Source organism: Larus michahellis, chromosome 6 (genome assembly GCF_964199755.1).
Source record: "Larus michahellis chromosome 6, bLarMic1.1, whole genome shotgun sequence".
NCBI lineage: Eukaryota > Metazoa > Chordata > Aves > Charadriiformes > Laridae > Larus > Larus michahellis.
In genome coordinates this window covers 12070944-12094868 of record NC_133901.1, presented here as the reverse complement: position 1 = coordinate 12094868, position 23925 = coordinate 12070944, and the positions used below count along the sequence as shown (strand labels likewise).

General features: G+C 41.1%; 1 protein-coding gene across 5 annotated transcripts in view; it reads right to left on the bottom strand.

Annotated features, from left to right (window-relative positions):
• Nucleotides 1-23925, bottom strand: part of STAG1 (STAG1 cohesin complex component) — a 193888-nt gene that overhangs the window by 32898 nt on the left and 137065 nt on the right. For all 5 annotated transcript variants that reach the window (XM_074591965.1, XM_074591961.1, XM_074591964.1 and 2 more), the window contains 11 exons: nt 22739-22818; nt 20416-20523; nt 18258-18372; nt 15999-16116; nt 14779-14882; nt 11814-11906; nt 11603-11692; nt 11218-11421; nt 7009-7079; nt 1879-1966; nt 222-302 (listed from right to left, as the gene is read on the bottom strand). In XM_074591965.1, the coding sequence (XP_074448066.1) occupies nt 222-302; nt 1879-1966; nt 7009-7079; nt 11218-11421; nt 11603-11692; nt 11814-11906; nt 14779-14882; nt 15999-16116; nt 18258-18372; nt 20416-20523; nt 22739-22818 (1152 nt within the window). The remainder of the gene's footprint in view (nt 1-221; nt 303-1878; nt 1967-7008; nt 7080-11217; nt 11422-11602; nt 11693-11813; nt 11907-14778; nt 14883-15998; nt 16117-18257; nt 18373-20415; nt 20524-22738; nt 22819-23925) is intronic.

Below are 23925 nucleotides of genomic sequence, written 5' to 3'. Positions count from 1 at the left end.
AAAGACAAGCTCCTGCTGTTTGCATAGCTTATTTAGACACACGCATGATGTTAAATAGATCCTGAAATACTGAATAAATCAAAACACCAGCAGTTTCTATCTGTTTCACAACAACATAAAATGCCGGTACAGTGGGTGGAGTCACAGTGGATCAGGTCTAAGGCCTTTTTAGGCAAGTTGTGTTTCTTCAGTAAAATCTGTATGATCAAAAGCCTACTTACTTTGGAAGGGGAGCCTTCAGTGATTTTCACCAGCTGCCAGAGAATGGAGTAATGGGAACACTGCAGTGCCTGAACAACTATCTGTAACAGAGGGAACACAAAGAATCCCAGCACATTGGAAATATCAAGCGTATCAGTAAAGCCTACGTAAAATTTATAATGCATTTTATGAGAAATAGGAGAAGAAACAGGAGAAGCTCTTAGGTAGTGCTTTTTGTTTTCAAGGATACTATGTTTTTCCTTAGTCAGTTTGGCGCAATAAGAAACCAGCCTGCTACAGGTGAAAAAAATACTGTGTAAATGCTGGGAAACAGAACAGAAAACTCTGCAATAAGTACAGCAAGAGGTGATGCCCCAGCGCAACAGAAGTGCAACCCAACACCTACATGTCTCAGTTCAAAAGCATCTGTTTAAATACCTCTACATCTGCCTTCACTAGCAAAACAGCCTGGAAATCTGCTCCACCGTCAAATGAACATGTAGCCCAATTTCTAAAAAAAGGGAGAAAATACAAATTTTCTCATGGAGAAGACTAGGCTTGTCTTTATGGTGCCCATAAAAGCATCCATGGTGTCTTTTTATAATTTCCAATCTATATTAGGTGCTAAAAATGTCAAAATCTTTTTGGCTTGAAGATGCTTCCAACAGTTTGTGGTTCTGTGCAGAACAAATCAAGTTCGTAACAGCTCTAATCACTTCACAAAATACTTTTTTGAAAGATATCACCAAGGACCAAATCATTTGTTTTCAGCGAACTCCTTCGAGTGGACTGGGGGAAGAAATACTGAGGAGAGTTCAGATTTCAGAACTGTTTTCCTAAGATCTTACAGAAGTATGTGGGGAGCCACATCACTGTCAGGCTCAGAAACTGGTAGTGGCACGGGCAGTTTTTATCTGCTGGCCACTTCCCTCCAGGGAGCGCAACGCCAGCATTAAGTAGCAGAAGGTCCCACGTCTTAAAGCCATGACTGTCACATGGCATGTGGCAATGTGTCCTCCATGTGGTCCTTTCTAGAAAATACTTCTACAGAATTTCATGAGAATTTTTCTTTTTCTAAATGAAATTGAGTTAGAATAAACAACTGGCTTCTAACTGAAATCAAATTATAACTTGCTGAAATGCCGGAGTAGGCAGTCTGCAGTTTAAACTGGAATCTTGGGAGAATATGAACTGCTCATCCATGAGAAACTAAAACTGAACTAGGAGGAAACAAAGTCCAAGATCCACTGAAAGAACTCCAGTGGTAAGGCTGCCCAGCATCCCTGCTAAATGTTCTTGTTTCCTGGTTTTCATAAGCTTCCATCTTACCTTCAATGCACAATAATCCTTTGTGATAATTCTAATTGCAGCCGAGGTATACAAACGTTGGGTTTCCACGTAAACATCATGATTTATGCACTGCTTTTCACAGTCAGGAACGTTAGTTATTCCTTACTTTACGGGTGAGAAAGGTAAGACAAGTAGCTCAAAAATCACAGAATCCAAGATTTTTCACGTCCTGGGCAGTGCTTCACTACAATATAAATTTCGTTCCAAGCTGCATGTTTTTCCTAAATAACTGAAGTCTAGTTCATTAATCTTTTGAATTTCTCAACGACAAGACTCTTTAAAACTTTGAATCCCCAAATGACGCGGTGCAAGTGTTGCTAACTGTACCTGTTCTGGCATAGCTCCGTGTTCAATTCCAGTTCTTAGTAATCTGTAGCAGTTGCTGAACAGATCCCATTTTGTGAGATCGTGGGCACTAGAACGAGAGGTAATACAGCGAGATCAGTCGTGTTCCTCAAAACTCCGCGTCACCGCGAGAACATAGCCTGACCTGGCAGCCCAGCGAGCCCTGGGATTTGTGCAGGGCTGAGCCCGTGCAGCCTGCTGACAGAGCAGCCGCACAGTTAGTTCGCACCTGGCTAAAAGCATAAGTTCACCTTTCTGATAATTGAGGAGAAATGTTTTACTACAGAGGATTTTTTGTAGGGAGGAGGTAAAATCCCTGCATACCATACATCTTTAAAGGTTACTTAAGTGTAGCTGCAAGCTCCTTCTCAGCGTCGCCTCTAAATTCTCTCTCCTCTTTGGTTCCAAGCATTGTCAGAACTCCAGAGGCACTTCTCTAGCACTGCAGCAGAGACCATGGCCAAACTCCAGCAATACATACTGAATGAAAAATGGCTTTAAGCAAAATAAAGTTACATGTTTTTCTGCCGTACCATTTAGAGAAAAATAATATACGTTATCGCTAGACATTAAACACCCTGAAACATCTAAAGTAAGACAGCATGAGATACACGTGCATGAGCCAGAGGTGGTGGTTACACCGTTACACCCCCATTCATTGCTTCACATTGCAGTTGTACCAACCTGATTCGCCAGCGAGAGGAATACAAATGAGATTAGCAACGTGCATTCTACAGCCTTACAGACCTCAACAGCTTATGATACAGCTTTTTCGATCCAGAACTGAGTAATACAGAAGAAATTACAAAACATCAGGTTGCCTGAAAGGCAAGAATTCTCTCAAAAAAAATTTAGATTTAACACATTTTTCTGCAGTGGAATGAAACTGAGATAACTTGAAACGGTTTATAGTATGCTTATAAAGGAGCAAGCCACCTCAGAAATAATCAGAAACTTGGTGATTCAAATACTCACCGGGAAGAAGGGATACTCAGACCGAACCAGCAAGTTTAAATTGGATAAAGCACCCAAGTCTCTGGCACCTGGCTCCCTTTCATCCCAGCACCTTCACCACCAAGATACGCTCACTTTGCCCACCCCTTCGTGCCTGCCCTGACTTTGTTTAAATAATTAACTACCCTGCTCAGCCAGAAAGAATAATTCTCTAGTTCCGAAAGGGACAGAGGTTGAACTCAAGACTGGGAATACCTCGATCCTGTTGAAACCCCTAGGATGAACGCTTCCTGGTCTGGAGCGTGGTAGTCCTGGAAAACCTCACTGATAAAAGTTGCACAGAAAACAGAACAATTGATGCCCTTGTGCTGAGAGCAAGTACGCACTCTACGGTTCTGTCATTAAGCCAAGGTGCATCTTGACTTCTAATTCAAATCCATGAACAGAACAATAGGAAAACTTAAAAAGAAAAAAAAGGAAACAAAAATGGAAAAATATTCCCCCCGCCTGAGATTCTGGATGGTCTTCAAAGTATGAAAATAAAATGTTTCATAGATAAATGATAGGCTGTCAGAGAGCTGCCTCTGACAGTGATATGAAGCACACAGATGCTGCTTCAGCAAATCACAGGGTTGCCAGCAAGGCAGAGTTGTACCTCCTTAATTACAGTGCTGTAATTAAAGCAGTAAAATCTCCTTGGTGTGCAGAGGCAGATATCAGCATAGATTACCCCACAGAGAATAGGAGAGGAAAAACTGTCTCATTTCTGCCTTTTCATTTTAGAGCCCTCCGTGCCAGGCAGCCATCAGAGGGGAAGTGCCCCGGTGCCCCGACAGCAGGCGGCACCACAGCTCTTTGCTCTGAGCTTGATCTCGGGAAGAGCTCTTCAGCTTCCAAAGACAAAAAATTCTAACTATGTACAAGTGGCATAGGGCTTTTCAATAGAAACTTCCTTAAAGGGGAGCCTCCACATTAAATTTAGGCATATTTGGGTACACCTTTGTCTGTTTTGAACTACTTAGCAATCAAAACAATAGTTATCAAGGTACCCTGGACACAATACAATTCTCTGCAGAGGTTCAGACTGACACAGAGGCTCCTAGAATGCAAATTCGCACTGCACGGAATTTTCCCTTAGTCCCTTCCATGTCAGAGAGTCTTCATGCATTACAGAAAACAAGGCCCAACATTTCATCAAAGGTTTATTTTCATTCTTATAAATAGCACTGTCTGCTGGGGTGTGTTTCTGCCAGAAAACAGACGAAGTAAAGGCACCGGTTCCACAGTGTTTCTGAACGTGTGGCGAGAAGCAGCTTAGAAAACTTCCTTTTGGAAGAGGTGATCTCTCCACCCACAAAACTGCTGCTCTTTTTAAAGAAGCACAAAGCGCAAGATGCTGTACCTTGGGCTTTGAAGAGCTATGCTAGTACAGTCTCATTTCTCTACCGAGGTTTCATTTATCATCATTTCTACTTCTTCTGGATACAACAAACTTCTCACTAATTCAGTCTGAAGGACGTACCGGTCAACTACTGGAAAAAAGGTTAAGCAAAGGGTTTCTGTAACAGGAAGAGAAAAATCTGTCGGTCTGACCATGAATGCACCTACCTGGGAGGTGTCCTGACTGATCACGCTCACAAAACCACCATGCGTATCTGGAGAGTCACTACAGCCACTGCCAGGCTCATGAAGTCAGTGCGGAGGCCAGAAGGAATCAAATTCCCTATCATATTTGAGGATTACTGACACTGCTGCCAACAATCCCGATTTCTAAATGGGAAACCACGTTCTGTATACAAGATGGCATCAAGGGGGCACATCCAGAGTAATGGAGGGGATGCTTGAGATTCACATGTCTTGCACTGAATTAACTGAAGTAATTAAATAAGAAATGCTGATATTTGCAGCATACAAGCTGCTACAGCACTGATGTGTTAGTCTGTGAAAGCTCAGTTGAATTGGGCTGGAGTCAGTATACAAAAATTGTCTCCATGTACTTAAGGGCAGAAAAAAATACTATAAATATCAGTGAGACCCTGGCAAAAAAAAAAAAAACCAAAACCCAAGTATGTACTCCAGGTGTTCTATTCAGAAGACCTCAAGAAAATCTATTATATTCTGAGAACTTGGAAGGAAACACTGTAACAGTAAATGTATTGGATACCAATATCCTTGTTTGATGAAAAGACACGAATTCAAAAGTGTGCTGTGAGCCCTTTGTTGCCATGACCCTCTCGGAAAGAGGATTAGCTCAGCCTTGGGAAATGTCAGTGTAGAAGCTTTTTGGTCTGGAAGGCTTTTCTGATAATCCCCTGCCATGGTTTTTTTTTTCCACCTTGCTGGGCTTCTTTTTCCTGAGATATGAGGCAGCGGCAGCTACCAAGGAAACATCAGCAGAGATAAGGTGCAGTGGAGCTTCTCTCACTGGAAGAAGAGGGACTTGTTCCTTTTTGAAGCCTCAGCAACTACTTTATCAGTGTGCTTTTAGAAGATCCGAAAGGTGTCAGTTGTTGGCCTGCAATTTCAACGTCTTCCATCGATTTAATTTCTTTTGTCTCCCAGTTGATGACAGACAATGACAGTACCATACAACAGGCACCGTTCTTGGAGATGAGAACGCTCAATGCGAGTTTTGAATTAAGATCCTGATCTCATAGCTAAAGGTTCAGCAAAAGTTCTTGGATGATATGATTGTTTCCTTTCACAAAGAATCACATCAGACATAGCATTCAGCAAAGCAATGAAAAGATTTCATTACTTCTTTATATGCAAGCAGATACTAATTAGAAATTCCCCCTGAACTATATCGTAAATAACAAATCAGCTGAGAAACGATACACAGCTGCTCTTCAGCTCTTTAGCTTTGATTCTTTTCTCTTTCCTGTTTTTTTGACGGTGAAGGTAGCTGTTCCCAACCCCAATTTGTATGTTATTCTACAAAGCTTTCTTTACAGTCTGAAATAATTCTCTAGAGATTTGGAACCCTAAAGGAAAAAGGTATATGGGAGACCCTCAGAAAAGCCTTAAGATCGGTGCTTCTTTCTGGGAAGTGAACTGCAGCCGTCACCAGTCCTCTCAGGAAAGGCAGAAGTGGCTCCAGCGTGTTACCAGGGAGACCGAAAGCCTAATTTGCACATGTGTCAGCCTGCTGCACTACGGAAATTAGTAACGATTTAATGATCTCTGTGGGACTCTTGTTGAATGGAAACAAAGAGTAGGTATTTCAGAACCATTTCATACAATGAGCCAATGCAGAATTCAGGATAAGCGAAGACTAAGCACAGAAAGAAGAGAGAAATTAAATCACTAGGAACAATTTGTATAAAAAGGGTGGCAGAAGCAAGATCCTCTCACACCTTGTGATGAGGAAGAAATGATTTGTGGCTCTCAGCCATCTGCATATGAAGCTTCCTTACGTGCTGGCCAGGAGCAATTGCCTCCTATAGCGGAGAGGAGGGGGAAGATGAGGTCTTTGTGCACGGTTCAAGTGAAATTTTTCAGGTTGCTCTACACGTTCTGAGGGTGCCTGTAGGTCTCCCTGAGCAGCAGGAGCCTGGTTCCACTCAGCTGGCTCACGCATAGAGGAGTTTCTGGGCAACCCACACAGTTACACTTTGCCAACAATTCAACTAGAAACTCTTCCTGGCATTTCTGCCGGAGGAGAACGCATCTTCCAGACCCTCACCATAAACTAGTAAGAGTAATTATTATTACTACCACGTATTTCCATAATTTTGAGGAGAAGTATCTCAAAGGCATTGAGAAATTGAGAGAAACAACTTCCTCCAAGGCTCTCCTAAGCTGAGGCTCAGAGCCTGGATTTGGCCTGCATCCACTGGTGCCAGAGGTATGAATGTCCCTCGTGCCCTGGGGAGTACGACTTTCAGTACGACGCTCACAGGTGCAAAAGCATTTAGTGCAAGGGATGGCACGCCACTTCCAAATCACGTCTGTAGAAGTAATGGCATTAACTAAGCAAGGAGCCAAGTAACCCAAACAGTTACACTGACGAATACCACTCATCGTTCAGCAATCTCTCTTTCGTATTTCAGGTCATATATTTTCTTATTTCTTAATACTAGACATCAACCGATATTTGCCAAAATGACAAAGTTAACATAGTAAATTTCTGAGGGAAAAAAAAAAAAAATCACCTACTTGTGAAAAGAGGTTAACCTCTTTAGCGTGGAGAGTACATTGTATATGTCGTCATCATCAGCTTCCTCTCCCTGGAAATGAAAGGAAATCCATTAAGAGAGTGCAGCAAGCCAGCAGAGCACCTTACTGCACGGGGAGGGTTTATGCTGACACCAAAACCGACTCAAAATTTTCCAATGACTTTTATCTAGATTCCGTAATAATAATATTTAAATAACCACTGCATAGCACTAAGAAATAAGCACAATCATCTGACAACCTTCAGCAGTATCGTTGTGTTAATACTTAAACCAGTATCCTCTAGCAGTACAGATCATTCCCAAGAATAAAATCTGAGTTCTACCGTATTTTACAAGAAGGACTTAACCAAAAGCTTGCCCTGCTCCACACCAGAAACCTGCAGGTGTCGACAGCAAGTTTGTTTTTTTTTTTTAAGATGCTCAGTGGGAAATTGTCTTTCTTTTCCTATCCTTCCTGGCTGCTCGCGGTGTTAGGCACTGTAACGCACGCCGAGCACATCACGTGCACAGACCAACAGACATCCACAACTGGACGGAAGGGTGTTTGTTTTTTTAATTTGGATTTTGCAAATCTGAAGAAACAGCAGTCCAAGAATAAATATTGCATAATCAGTCAAAACATTTCCTTTAAATTTAATTTTTTCTTTCTGGCATTTTAAAATAGCATTACCCTAAGATTTATGCAAACTGAACAGCAAATTCTCTTAGCGAAACAAATGGAAATAAGGAACTTTCAAACCTTTCTGACCCAGGAAACCCACTTACAACAATTCTTCTCCATTTCATTTTGATCATTTTTTCCCATCTCAAAGACTAACAATTAAGACCTTTCCTGCCTTCAGATGCAGTTGTCAGTCAATGTTTCTCTCATTATAAACTTAGTGGGAAGCCATAAAGCAGTGGGATACTAGCTTGGGTACAAGTATGCACAATTTTTAATTTAAAATGTCTTTAAAATGATGAAATAGATTTATTAAAATTAATTTTTCTACCAAGTATCACCCAGCAAAGAATACCACACAAAGGCCAAAATTTTAAATCCTTGCTACCACTGTTCTCTTTCTTGCTTTCTCCTACTTTTCTCTTGGTTTTGTCTCCACATCTCTCTCTGTGTCACATGCCTGACCTCCGCCCTCCCTTTTCCTTAGGGATCCAAACCTCTGGATTCTTCATTTCCCATGTGACTTTCAGACACAGCTTCTCCCTGAGAACCTCAGTCCTCATGCCTCTCACATGCAAGTGAATATTCACAAAGATCCCAAGCCCTTGCTTGCGTTCCTCTGCCCCTTCCCAAGCAGGGTAAAGGAAGGGGACACGTCAGAAGTATTTTGGTGCCACTGGCCCACGTCCCTCCATGAGCCCAGCCTTTGTTCTCTGCCCAGTAGTCCCAGTGCATCCTTCGGGGCTTTCTGCACCAGAGCGCTGCATAAAGATAAGCGAAGGGAAATGGAGCGGGAATAAGCAGCTACTGGCTTCCCCATTCAACAGCAGTTAGGAATAAAGGAAAACTGGAGGAAAAAAGTTTTTCTCCCCTAGTTCATTTCTCCTGAGAAGACTGGCGGGAAGTGGTTTAGGAATCCCAGCATCTCATTGCTCTCACCCGATTCCCCCTGGGTAAAAGGTGAGGCCGGAGGCATCTTTCGAGCAATGGCGGAGCGGGAGAGGACAGGACTGCAGACCAGCACCTAAAATATGGAGTGTGTTTTCTGAACTCTCTCAATATTCTTGTATCCCCAGTCTAAAACAGCTGGACCCAAATGCTTTGCTGGCATAACTGATCTGGAATTTGGGCTGGGGGTGGAAGAGAGGTAGATTTCCAATCTCCATTCATCTTTACTTCTTGTAGTGTTGGAACGTGGTTCTCTGAGGCCCACAGATGACGCTGCCTGTGGAAGGGGACTCCCTGAGCAGGGCCTCTGAAAACAGCTAGCGAGGGACTGCGAGGCAGCAACAGGCAGGGCAGCACTGGATCTCCTCAGACCAGAGAGCACAAGAACAAGAGGACTGATGCTGTAGTAAACCAAACTCAACACTAACTGGACTGCTGGCTTCCCGAAGGGTACGGGGATGGCAGAAAAGGGCCTGACAGGACTAGAGGACTGGTTCTCAAAGCTGCTGTGTGGAAGAGAACGGGTAAGTCGGAGAAAGAGCAGCTGCTGTACAGCAGGAGAGATCTAAGTGTTCCTGTATTTGCTAACTGAGTTTGGGACTAAGGTTGAAAAAATTATCCATGGGTGTCTCAGCAATACTAATAAAATGGTGAGTGGATCTTTTCTTGGGTGAAACTATCCAGGGAACAGAATGCCACCTCTGAATCCTTGAACGGATCCACGATGATTAACATCTATACAGCAGAACAGTGTGGAAAGTTCAAGGGGGCTCTTCCAAAAAAGCCACGTGTCCTCAGACAGACCTAACGTCTGTTTGTTACGCTGGCTGTTACACCACTGTCTCCAGAGAGAACAAACGTGGCATTTGCTTTGGAGAAGTTCCAAGATAAAAACTATGAGAAAAATAATGTCTTACGACAAGACAGTATAACAGAAATGGCAAGTCAGTGTCAAAGAACTGGGATTCCACTTGCTTCTTGGTCTGATTCTTGAAAAAACCCATAGGCACTTTCTTTCATCTCGAGGCAAGACAGTGGGAATGAGATGCTTTTTGCTGATCTGATCTTGGTTGTGGAGACACAAGCTGCAGATTCTCCAAGAGCCAGGTCTGGAGGAACAACACAGGAGATTGGTCCCTGCATACAGAGCCAGACTGAACCTTGCTGCTGGATGCGTGGATAGCGAGGACCTCACCAGAGTTCCTAAACCTCTGTCAGCGGGTACCAATGGAAAGACAGCAGGCCACTATTTACGGTGATCAGCCGCTGGGCATCTGGTGCGGAGCACTCAGGTGGTCCTGAAGGTGGGTCTTTGTGCTGGCAGTCCAACTTGAGCCCTTTTTGCTACCCAAGTCAGCAACAGACTGCCCAAGGTTTTTGTCGCAGAGTTTTTGGTCCTGTTGGCCAGAGGTGAGGAACTACAAAAATCTCATGGCTATTAAAGCAGAGGGCTAAGGCATGCAGCGTGGCGTTAGCTGAAGGGATTCCCTTCCCACACACAGATGGCAGAGACGTAGCACAAATTCTGGAATGTCTTTTCGGGTTGCGCTCAGAAGTTTCTGAGGAAGTACATCTAAACCGGCAGGCAGGTAGACAGCAAAGTAAACATATTCTATCAAAGAATGTAGAGTGGTGCACTAACTCCTCTGGGCTGGGGGTGCCCGCTCCCTGCACGCACCGCCTTTTCTACTCATGTACATTCCTAGAGCAACAGAAAAATTGTTATTTACTCTGCAATGCGACAGAGCATATATACAGTACGCCTGTACGGGGCATATTACTTAAAGTTACAAAAAAGCTTATTTTCTTTAAAATGCAATTCTAAAATAGAGACTGTAGCTTAACTTCCTATAAACGTATATAAAAAATTAAACGTATCTGCCACAGTGCAGTGCATGACTAGAAGCGAAGAAAAAGATCTATGCAGCCCTTATGTTTAAAAAGCATGAGAATTACAACAAATTAAGTAGTGCTACACAAAGTTAAATCAATGTAAAGCAAGAAAAAATGAGTAAGGTTTCCATTCTTATTTAATGTGTTCTGTCTTATGCATTTTGAAGGACAAATTCTTACAAGTAAATCCCAGGTACCTCCAGGTTTCAGACCTGTATCTTTATTTCATTCTTTCCAGAGCTCTTTCAATATACCATTATAAATATTTTACTAAACCCACTCTTCCATTCAAGGCATAATCCAATCTTGATTCTGCTGCCGGCATATCCATTTGGGACTACTGGAATCACCACACGCATTAATGTAAATGCACCTTTCTCTGCATTTTTCATTAGCTTTTACACATTCATCCGTTTGATTTCTTATGTGGACTGGTTAAATACTAGACTAAATTTTCAGAAGCAGGATTGTCCTGTGGTCTTTGTTTTACAGCTTCAATGTTTTGCAGGCTTAATGGCTAGTCCAAGGGATTTTCTACATAGAGAAATAGCTCCAAATAATTATGAAAAAGTTGCTGCTGTACTACGTCTTGGGAGGGATAATTTCATGACTTGGTAAGAATGTTTTTCAGCAGTTTATCATAGCCTATTTTGGTAGTCTAACTAAATTAATTTTGAGAAAACAAACCTCCTGCAGCAGATCCTCTACGGAATGGTTGAATCGATCCACAAATTCATCAATAAGTTGGCTGTGGGCTATGTCAACTCTGTTCTGGATTGTATATTCTTCACTACAGAGTATGCTGTAGGTTTTGCTGCAGGCTTCGAGAACATCTGATTCCACATGCTTTTCCACAACAAACTTAATCTGTTTCAGTAAGGCATCCAGATGCTGTAGAGCAGAAAAGAAGTTCAGCTTCCTCCTTACGTGAACAGTGAAACTCAAAGAAAAAGTCATTCAAAGAATACAGCAAATCAAGGTTAGATTACTAATATGAAGGCACAGTACCATGTGACTAGGAGAGCAATCAGATACTCGAAGGCAAGCAGACTTCTTGCCCAGTGTACTGTACCTTTTCCATTCTGCCCGTGCTATAGATTTCCAGATCAAAATACTGAGGGATCTGCAGGAGATTTGCAACCTTCTCGGCATCAGCGGAATACTAGAACATGATTGAAACAAAACAAAAAAACAGTGAAGTAAAAATAAACACCTGCACTACAGAATGAAAAAGTTTAAAGACAGTTGTAAATACCAGTGATTTATTTTGTTGAAAAATGTACCTTTGATAGCAACATAGGAAGTGCAATAATGAAATGCTCAGTCAATTTATTTCTGTCATCTATCTGAGTTTTTCTTTCTTTTGCTGTCAAGACCTGCAAGTGATCAAGAAAACATAAATACAATTTCTGCATATAGCATTCATTCATTTTTCTAAGGTTTGTATTACAGACAAAAATCCATGCAGGTGTATTTTTAATAAATCAAAAGAAGAGGGAATAAAAAACCCAAACGCATTTGGACTGAAGAGTGATTAAATGGGAGGACCATGTGTCCTAAGAAGCCATGATTGGAAAGGAAAATATCACATCATCCAGCAAGATATTGTCTCGACACATCAACGTTTTTTTAGGATTGAAATTCAAATATAACCCAAGTCAGTGGAAGTTTTGCTATTGCTTCCAAGCGAATTGAGCTCTGGCTTTCGCACATTAAACAAAGTGTTAATGTAAGACCTCAGGGCGAACTGGAGCATAATTAAGAAAATGAAAACCAAACCACACTGTGACAGTGATTTTCATTAGCAGATTCATGGCCTCATCTCTAAACTGGAATGTCATTCTCAGTGAGAACGTACATCCAAGTTCACAGAACTCATTTACGAATTTCAGTGACAGATATTCTGAAGCTACTAATGCTGTCATAGCAAAACCACCGTGAAACAGTGAACAAAGAGACAATAATCAAAACAGCATGCTTCATAAAAGCTTAGATCTGGCTTCTTGGCTTCAGGAAAGGGGAGAATGCTTTTGAAAACAAATAATGATAATAAAATACTCAAGTTAGCTAATGATTTATGTATAGCAAAGCTGCCAGACTGCACAATAAGGGTTACAAGCTAAAGTCAGAGAAGAAACTGTTTCACAAGAAGGTGAGCGCATAATTAGAAATCTGCTCCCATTTCAACTCAGAGAATATGCTAGCGAGATCACGAGAACATGACAAACCTCTCCTGACAAGTCAGAGATCCCTGCAGTTACCATCCCACAACTCATGATCTAACTGAAAAGAAGCAAAAGCTGAATGTCATACCTATATCCCTCTGTAAGTGAGGAGGAGCAGCTGGAAACAAAACATGTGCTTGGATGACAGGTAGCCGACTGTGTCAGCAGGAACCCAAACCAGCCATGGAGTGAAGGGGGACAGATTTGTACCCAGGGTAAGAAACCACTTCCACAGTAGACGGCAGACAGCTGGATACACACAGCAGCAACCGCAGTTCCTGTACCGACTCCACACGCAACGGCTAAAGCTGCCAGCGCATCCGAAGGCAGCACAAATGCAGTCAGGCTCACACCTCCTACCAACCCAGCCATGTTCTGGTGACCAAATGTTGCTATTCAGTGGTGCTATGAATTAATCTGGGTCCCTAGGATGATCTCAAGTCTCTCTTCATCATCCTTCAGAAGGTGAAGAAATACAGACATTGAAAATCTAAGACTAAGCAATTTGCTGAACCTAAATGAACTGAACTGTAGACCTCTTGAGATAGGAAAAATACCCAGAAAGCTAATAGTGACATTATTCAGTGCTCCAAACAGAAAATACAAACATGAAATTTTTGTTCAATTTAAAGGTTGCTTTGTCTGCTAGAACAGTTTGCAGCTAGAGACAAAACATAGTTAAGTTGTGCTTCCAATACAGTTTTGGTAACACAGGATAACAACTGCTTGTGTAAATTTGAGTAAGTGCTTTCAGAGACTCCCCCATCACCCCTGAAATGTTTCAATAAATTAGTAATTTCCTAGAATATACTTTATAAATTAAGGTACACAAAGCACGTTTAAAACGATGGTCCCTTGGAGCTTTTCCTGGGGCGCCTTTTCTGGACATGAGACTAATCTGCTTTTGGCGCATAAAAATTAAGAAGCTAAGTAACAGCATTTAGTTTATCAATAAAGAACGCTAAGTCTATCTCCAGATTTCACCTTCATTAAGTCTGTGGCTTTCTTTAATATGCTAGTTATACTTATTCAGAACAGAACCTAACAGAAATACCAAAGGTTCACATGGGTTTATTTCATTTTAGTCTAACCTAAAAAAGAGGAGGACTACCAAAAAATCAGGGAAATACGTTTGGGAAGCTGAGACTCTTTTGGAATTCATGAAGAATACAGCTGAAAGCCTGTTGGTGACCCTGACCTTGTAACTTATACTGAAACGCTTAAAAGTGCTGCCCAGCCTTAGGAATGGGCTTCCACTGATCCCCAAGCAGTCTCTATAAAGTAAATTAAGGAGGCAGGTAGACTGCAAAATGGCCAGAATGTCAAATTCTTAAATTTTTAGGGCATTCAGTGGAAGAGGCCGAAGAGGATGGATACGTAAAACCTCAGAGGCATTCAGGGTGGTCCCAGCCCCACCCCTCCTGCTCAAAGCAGAGCCAGCTCAGGGGCCAGACTGCGGTGCTCGGGGCTTTGTCCAGTTGGGTCTTCAAAACTGCCAAGGATGGAAACTGCACAACCTCTCAGCTTCTGTTCCGGTGTTTAACTGCTCTCGTGAGGAGGATACTATTGGCTTTTTCTGCAAATTTTACGTCCATATTAGCAGCACATTCCTTTTTACGGCAGACAGTCAGAGGTCATCTTGTTCTGCTCCCGAGCCCTACACTTTCAATTCTAATCTAGATCTAACTTAAGGGCTGTAGATGTGGGTACATTACATTATGATAAAATATTACATTATGATAAAAAGAAAATCTAAAAAAATCATTTAAAAAATTAAATTTCATGCTGTAAATTTATATTATTTAACATGGTAATGCAAAACCCAAAATCAAACAAACAAACCCCCAAACACGTCCATAAATAGAATTTCTATTATTTTTCTTCAAAAATGTTCACAGGAAACAAGAAACACCAATTATAAAAATCTAATCTAAAAGTATTAAAGTGTGGCATTGTAGACAGCTATTTTAGGTTACTACAGTAAGAGAGAGAGGTCTGAGCTACCTTCGGCAGTACCACTTACTCTCTTGCCAGTGCCTCTGCCTACGGGAGGATGTGCTTCCGCAGCTTGTCTGATTGTACACACCATCAACTCAATCAGAGCACTCTCCTGCCGGTCAGACATTGCTATGGAGGGAAAAGAACAAGTAACGTCAGCTCTGATGTGTCTGCCAGACATCTTAAAGACGACAAATCTGTGAATGCAGTTGCGAAACACGGGGAATATAGAACAACAGAGACAACGTCATTTTGTCCCATTTATGAAAACAAGGCTTTCTTGCTTGCTCTTTCACATCATCTCAAAATGAATATGGCAGAACTGAAAGAAGTCCAGAGAAATGTAGTCTGGAAAAAGGATGAAAGAAGGGGAATATAACAAAGATCTACAAAATAAAGAGCGCCATGGTGGACAGAGAGCAACTGACTGTTCGCTGTCACTTCCTTATACAATATTCTCATCGTCATGAAGTGTTATTTCTGATCTTTGGGAAATACTTCAGGTCACATCTAGAGGATCAAGCCCCACTAGGCTATGTAGAAACAAAGTGCCTAATTTCCTAAGGAATTTACCATATAAATACCACCACTGTAGCAGGTGGATACCAAAAGGTCAGCTTTTGAAATGCTGAGATGAGCACATCGTGCTAGCAAGCAGTAGGAGCACAGGGGTTTTTCAACCACCCAAACCCCGCAAAGATCCCTGAAGCAGGACGATCCTGAAGGAATATAAAGCATCTTGAATGACACTCATCACCATTAGGGACTCTGCCACCCACACAGATCTATTATTAGCAAAAGGAGATTCAAAACTAACAGTGAAAGAATCCCCCTCTTTTTTGTTTCCTCTTGAGAATTCATTAGGTTTTAACATTTTCTGGAAAAGCTCCATATTTAATTAACACCATCTGCAGTGCTCGTTTATTCAAAATTGTATTAGCTATTTAATTTATAGAAATGTTCATGTATACACTAGTTATTTAAACATTCAGAGAAGAAGTCATTCTAGCCTTTAATATTAAGGAATCACAGTGCAGCAGGCTTCACACAATGAAAAATAGAGTACAAAAATGCTGCTTTTGAAGCAAAGTGCATTAAAAATGAATTAAACAAAAATCGTCTTCAAACATGCTTTCTACACAAAGCGCAACATAAACACCTCTATCACCCACAGTGAAGCATCTTTTTAAGGAATGCTTAACAACATTGTGCAATATCAATGGAGTCTAAAGGTTAAACAAATACCTTCTTCTCCTTGGACTGGTTCCTCCAAGAGCAATTCGGTCATACATTCCCAGTCCTTCAACAGCTCTTGGGAGCTCTCCCACAAACTGTCCACCAGATAGGCCGCGTGTTCGTGCAGCTGGAAAATCCAAAGCAACCGTCAGCACAGCGTTCTGGTACGAGCAGCAGCTCTTCACCTTTCACAACCATTTGGCCACAGAGAACGTCCTGGGCATATACTCGTGCGTTAGTTGGAAAGACAATTCAGATGCTAACTTGGGAAGGTCGTCTTCCAACTGAACGCTACAACTGCACAACAACGGGGCTATGTTTTAATAGAAAATGGAATAAGACCAAATTGAGCTTCTTTTCCACAAGGCAGCTTGTTTGTGAAAAATCTCTCTCAGAGTTTTGACCTAGAAGCCGTAACCTTACCTTACCTTTCCTTGCTTTCTTACTGCATTATAAAAAGGAGAGGTGATCGGACATGAGATGAAGAGAGAGGAGAGAGTTGTAATACATTCGTTTTGAACAGGCATTTTCTTTTAATACACGTTGCTACATGCTCAGAAAACGGTAGCAGAAATCCTATGATTTCAGGAGGTATAGAATCAACACTAACTTTAACTGCAAAAAATGTTTTTATGTGAATTAACAGAACTGTTGTAAAGTGAGAAAACTAATCCATAGGCTTTTGCTGTTCTATAAACTGATCTTTAACCACTATCAAAAAGTAACAAGCACAATACGGGGTTCTGATTTGCCTGCTGGACAAGGGACTTAAACATCTCGGAGCGCAGGACAGGAGGTGTCAGTGCATTTACCCACTCTTCTGTTCCTGACAGCATTGGGCAAAATGTCACAGAGCTTGCTGCTGCTTGTCACAGCCTGCCCTGCTCCCTCTTCCCGATTGCAGCGCTTACATCTTCTAGTCCTATGCAAAGGGAAACTCCCAGTTCTCTAATAAAACTGGAGCTATGCCATTTTACTTTGTTTCTAACAACTCCCTCAAAGACAGCAATAGCAAAAACTAGGCCTGAGCGAGGAGCGATCTCAGGGAGCAGCACGTGGCTTGCACGGGAAGGCACTTTGCTGATCGCCGTTTGGCAGCAAAGCTGAGTTTCTTTTCTTCTCAGAAGCACAGACAAGCTTAACGCCAGGCAACTCCTAATCACACACACTCACGTTTTAAAGGTATTTCCGCTGGGAAATACAATGACGTATTACAATCTAAGTTGCTAAGAATCTGGAACTAAAAATACATTCAGATAGCAGATTGAAGGCTCACACAAGTAGCGACATTTCATCCAGACTTGTAGGTTTATAAGGCGCTTCTAAAAAATATTAACATTAACACTGTACCTAAATGTTACCCTTCCTCCTCAGCATCTCCAATTGTGTTTATTTTCACTCTCACAGTCAAGTCTCTTGTTCAAGGTGTCATAACAACTTTTGCAACACCCTTCCTTTTGCTTTTTACACAAAATATATTACCCTCCCTTCTGTAGAGAAACATTTCTGTCATTCCTTTCTTTCAGTCTTCCTTTGCCACCTATTGATGACCAAAGCTTTCCCCCTCTACCTTCAGAGCATCCTGTACCTTTATCTTTCCTCCACTCCACTGCCATTCTCCACCTGAATTACTATTCGTATGGCTACCATAAAACTTCCCATATCTGTATCTCTATAGCCATAAACTCTGGGCATGCGTCTATCAAATATGTCATGTCATCGCAGGTACGCCTGCAGTCTCCATCCTCTGATGGTTTCAAGCCGCAACTGCACCAAACCCTGAGCAACCTCCTCTAATCTCACAGCTGACTGCTTGGAGCTAACGACCCGCAAGTCCTTTCCACTCTGAACTATTCTACAATTCTAATCATAATTTGAGACATTATGTCATTTTTGTTCCTTTCTGGTTCAAACTATCTTACTCCATAAAGAGTAACTCCAGAGGTATAGCCCTTACGTGGTTATCTTAAAAAAGAACCTGTTACATTTGTGTGAAGCAATGAATCCCGGTAGCCACCATCCTACCAGCAACGCAGAACTGAGCACAGCGGGGACATGCAAGAGCAAAATAAACCATGAAGAAGACTTTGAGTTGAATTTGCTTGATGGACAAGGAAATGGGGGGCAGGGTAAAGGGCATACAGGATTTCTGAAATGATGGAAAAAAAAAAAAGGCAAAGAAAGACAACTTATTACTGTACATTGATAAATCATTACTTAAGTTCCAGGTTCTATTAAACATGAAAAGGTTAAAAATGAATTTTTTACCTCACTTTCAAGAAAGAAAAGAACCAACATTCTAATAAGGTTTCCATTTGGACTATTTCTCCCCCTCCTCTTTGCTAGAGCCTCTTCAGCTTGGGGATCGTGTCTGCTGAACAGTCTAAAAATAAGCAAAAGGAGCTATCATGTTTATCAAAACACATCTCATTCCTGCAATAACACGATGAGCATTCATTCTTGATATAGTAGATTTGTTCATAAAACACAGTGAAAGTATCTCAAGCTATTTCTTTCCAGGGAAAGAGGGCATGACCTCTACCTGTCTGAAGAGGTGAATTTATCTTCAGAGGCTTCAAGTTCACAGGGCTGGAATGACACGATTTGTATAGTTTTGCGTTTTTAACTTACCAAGTCTTACAACGGTGGTGGCACTGATTCCACTAGTGCCTTAAGAACAAAGGTCATGTCTCCAGTGTGGTCACACTGACTGGGATTTGGTACAAACAGACTTGACAACCCATTAAACAACCAGCCTCAGGTACCAACAGCAGCACAAAGGATAAAGCAAGCTACCATTGCGGGTTTTTTTTTGGGTAAAACTCTGCATTGAGTTCCTTGATGCACAGCTAATTCCAAACTCCGTTCAAATTTGCTCGCTTAAAGAGATCTCAGGTGTGCCTACGTTGCAGTTACAGCAAAGACTGTCTTACTTTGAGAAGTCTGAAAACTGTTCCTTGCTTTTACGGTGAAACTGCAGTCACAAAGCACATTAGAAACGTGAAACACAATATTCTGATTTCACTACTATGATTCACTGAAAAGAGAAGGATGAGTTACCCACAAATGTTGTATTTTAGTTAAAGACATCACCCCCTGCTTATCTTAATAGATAAGAAATGAGCCCCTCTGCAGGCACTGCAACACGAAAACATGCACTCAGGGTTGAGTCGGTGATCCTCTGTGTTATTTGCTTTCCTGTGCTAACTACAGAGAGAAAGCCTAATGAGTAGCTTACAGGCAGAAAGCCATATTTACATGTATAAAATTAGGTGAGATAAATCCCACCTCAAACGCCTCAAGAAGATTCTAACTTATTTAAATTGCGCACCAGCTCTGAAGGGTTAGCAGAAGCCAAGAGAAAAGGAGTGCTAGGAATGGGACAATCTACTCTCAACGCTGTTTACCCAGAGAGACATTTCTAGAACGCAGCGGAGTATCTCATTGTAAAGAAAAGTTAGGGTAAAGTTTTGTCTTTATGCTAAGCACACTAAGAGGCATGTATGTCGCCATTTACCTTTGAGGCATTTTTCAAAATTATTTTATCACATGTTGATTAACAAAGGAATTTCAGTATATATTTAAAAAAAATTACTATTTCAATGTGGACTTCTAAATCACTAATAAAACACAGAAAATTAGAACGCGGGCAAGGGACAACTGATGTTTTTCTGTAATTTCTTCCATCATGTGTCTTGGCATGAAAAATTAGATAACCTGAATCCTGTTGTAAATACTTTATAACTATATTAAAGAACTCTTAATGTTACAACCCATGAGGGGAAAAAATAAAATTACTGCTAAGAGATTTTTAACTGCAAACACTAGAAGGAAAAGGTTAATTACTATGATGTGGCAATGCCCTGGTGCTGTTTACTGATGCGGTATGATTCACTTCCATGGAAAAGCTAGCTCATTTCCTCTGGCGTAGTGGGTACATGAAAGATGTAACCATGGTGTAATGTATATTTAGGGGAAGCCAGTGACGTTAGAAACCAAGTTCTTAATTATTACCACATAAAAAGCTCTCAAGTTCACAATTTTTAAATAAACTGGTCTAAAACTTCGTAAAAATGATGACTGCCTATCAGGTAGACCATAAGGGTTGTATAGGTCCTATATACTTTATCACAACAGTAATTCAGCAAGAGCTCCAGGATTTAAATCGAATTTAGAGGTTTATGCTTTGAGGAGTAAGGAAAAGTTATCTGACTTCTAGAGCAATAAAAAAAATAAGAACGTAAATCCAGTTTCTTCAGTCTCTACATCTTGAATTTAAACAAGAAAATAAGTCTCTGTTTTAAATTAAATACCGGATTGGCTAAATTGGGATATTTCCTTTTAATTGCTGCTTTGCCGTTTGCTCTTACCTCTACTGGGAAGCATTTGCAAATCTGGTCTTATTCCAGGGCAACTGAAAACTTACTTTTTGTGAAGGAATTCTCCAGCTGCTACTGCAACAGGCCGGTGAGCGGAATACACCAAGTGATAAACATTCTCACAGTCTTCATTCGACAGGGCTTCTTCACTTCCACTGAAAGAGTCAGAAGGTAACACCTGAACTACACCAAACACGTAACTTCAACTCCCTCGCCTCCCATAACTTACTTCCGACAGCTGCGGGATTCAGCTCCCTCAGACAAAATCCCGAATGGCTGAACACTGACTGCAAGGGTCTTTGGGGCAATTTCCAAATACAGATACTTAAAGGGCCTCTAAGACTGGAAGTTTGTTCTATTTCCTTCTCCCAGTTTTATCAATATATACATATAAAATAATATTATGAAAAAAATGTCATCACCGCTTACAAATCTTGCCCTGCTTAATTACTTAGACAATCACAGTAATTACAATGTACATATTGCAAGATGCCAAACACTCATTATCAAACATTATTAAATTAAAACCCTAGAATGTTACATGAGAAAAATGTAATCACTTGCTTAAACTTATTTACTTCCACAGCAATGCCTGTTTGCTTTCAAAGCTTTTAATTTTTAAAGTATTCAAACCTGGGACTGGGAAAACCTGCTTCAGCCTCTCGGCCTACTCCATTCTCAGGAGTTAAGTAGAAAACTAAACCAAATCACTCACAAAGTGGGGACAGAGAACTAGCACTGGGCATCCCTGATCAAATCAACACATAATCGCTTTAGGATTGAATCATGGTGTGCGTTTAGAATTACAATAATGCTGAGACAATAAATTGTCCATCACTTTTACAGTAGTTATTGTGCTGACTAGATATAGACTTCATTTTCAACATCAAGGAACTGAATCGGATCATACCCTGCTGTGCTGGATGAAAGATGATGAAAAATTTATTTTCTGTAATTATTTATTGACAAGGACAAGCCACCTTTTACCCTGGTCTTGGATAAATGACATAGTTGGGGCTTCTGCAGTTTCTGAGCTCAAGGTAGATTTTGTGTTTGAGTTTTCTGAAACTCAGAAAAACTTCCATTTTTCAGCAGTATTCTTGAAAAATGCTGTGAGCCGTGGAATAATCCATCAATGATACTATAATATCACCACTGTCACATACAGGAATATTATTGCCCCCCTTGTTTAGTCAGCATTCATCAGAAACATTTATGTATCAGGACTCCACACATCATTAGGCTGAATACTACAAATGATTTTTAATTGGTCATTCACCATCACGATTACTCATGACATCTTCTTGAAGTTTCTACCTGCCAGAATATTGCCCTGTGCTGTTCAACGTGACCCACATTCTTCTTCTGCTAAATGCACTTAGCTGTGTTTTCATCATGCAACGGAAGAGAAAACAGGACAGGGAAAAAAAAGGTAATTTTTGACCTAAAAATCTTACTGTGTTCCCAAACGTTGCTAATAATGTGGGCAATAGATGTGTTCCACATCTCACTTCTGATCATATTTGTTGTATCTGGTGTTATATTTTTAAAGCAAATATAAGATTTCCTTTCTTCCCAATATCTGTAAAGCAGAGTGCCCAGAGGAAAAGCTCGTCTAATCTTTCATCCAAATTCTACATGTCCAAAACCATTCTTCAAAGTGAAGCCACTGGGTATAAAATAGGATGCAGAAATTCTGTGCATCTGTGTGTAACCCAGGTTTGCTTTAACGTAGGCTTTAATGTCTATACAGTAAAAGCTTAGCAGTGCTCCTGCAGCAGCGCAGCCCACCTGCTGCGGAGGGGCTGGTGGGACGAGCTTTGGGCTGGGTCCTGGCCTCGGGGAAGCCGCTGCAGCTCTGTAAGAACAGCGGGGGGCCGGCAGCCTGTCTCCTGCACGGCCGAGGGTCTCAGTGCAAGCCACCACTGCCACCTCCGCGGACCCAGACCAGGGTGCTGAGGTCAGCAGCTTTTCCCTGTCGGCCCTCTGTAGAGCTGTGTCAGGTAACCCACTCTCCCAATGCTGGATCTTTGCCTAGTTATTTTAGTGAATATAACCCATGGGTTATGGGTTATATGGGTTTGGGGAGGACAAAAGGTAGAAATGCCCTCTGGCATTCTTCCACAACAATGGATGCACTAATAGTCTCAATACATCACCACTTTTTTATACTTTGCCTATTGTATTTCCCCCGAGATGGAATATCTTATTTTAGTTTCATGATCGTATTATTACATATTCAGTTCAACTTCATACCAAGAGTAAAGTAACAGATTCACTTTATCTCACAAGCAAAGAAATCACGTCAATTAAATATTACTGGCTTAGGTAACTTTCAAAGGGAATATATTGGTTTTGAAAAATACTCACTGAAGTATTAGCGTGACTAATCGAATGGCTTCCACAGCGACATCATATTCCTTATCAAGTGTCATTGATACAATGCGATCCTGAAACGGAATTTTATTACAGTGACAAAATAGAAACCCACAAGCAGCTGTCAGATGAAGAACTGTATAGATTACAAAATAAAAACTCTCCGGGAGAAACATCTTTCAACTAGACACATGAGAGCCCTTTAATATTTTTCAACCCTTTAACATATACCTTAGGAAGCGGCATGCTCTACACACAGTGGAACAACAGGAACGGGAACAAGTGCTTAACAAACAGCCCTTATCCTTATTCCAGGATTTTTTTTCCAGTGTGTTTTCCAGGAAAGAAGCAAGCAGACTTTGGAGTTGAAGCACTGTTCTGGACTGGTCTCATCGAACAGTTCTTTCCCGAAAAGGAATGAACTTGGGTTTGATGACAGAAGAAAAACCGCCCCACTTCACCCCCCTGAAAGCGAGTAATTTTAGAGCAATGAGTGCTGCACATACGCATATTTAGAAAAACCATGAAGAAAATCGTACCTGGATACATGCATCTGCATATTGCCTATAAAGCTGTGGCCTTTATACCTGGCTACACCTTAAGGTTTGAAGCTGATGGCAAGAATTACTGTTTGGCTTTCTGTTTCCCTATACTCTTTCTAGTGGAGACACGCACACCACTTTCTAATCCAATGTAATGATTTTATAACTTCTAAGGACTCTGCAGTTATGAGAAGTCTCCTAAGGGTTTCTGTCTCTTTAGTCTCTGTTTGCTTACTGGCAACCAAGAATAGATGTGATTAGTGTATATTGTCTTCCCTATTTGGGGAGAATTTCTATCCATCCATAAAAATGCAATATGTCTTGATGTTCTTTGCTTGACTGATCAAGTTAATGAAAAGAAATTGGGCCATCTGAAAATAAAACTTGATTTCTCTGGCTTGACCTGCTTCAGGAAGGACTAGGTACTATATGACATTTTGGGATGCGGAAAAAATAGAAGCCAGGGACTGGAAAGGAAACAAGGGAAGTGTTAGGAAACAATAGAGAAAGTCATCAAGAACAAATCAGGGCAAAATAGAGGTGCTCACCTCTTTTCTCTAATTTTTCCAGGCATTTAAAGGCTGAAGGTGAGTATCAGGCACCTGATCTCATTTCAATACTGAAATGTGTATGTAAAGA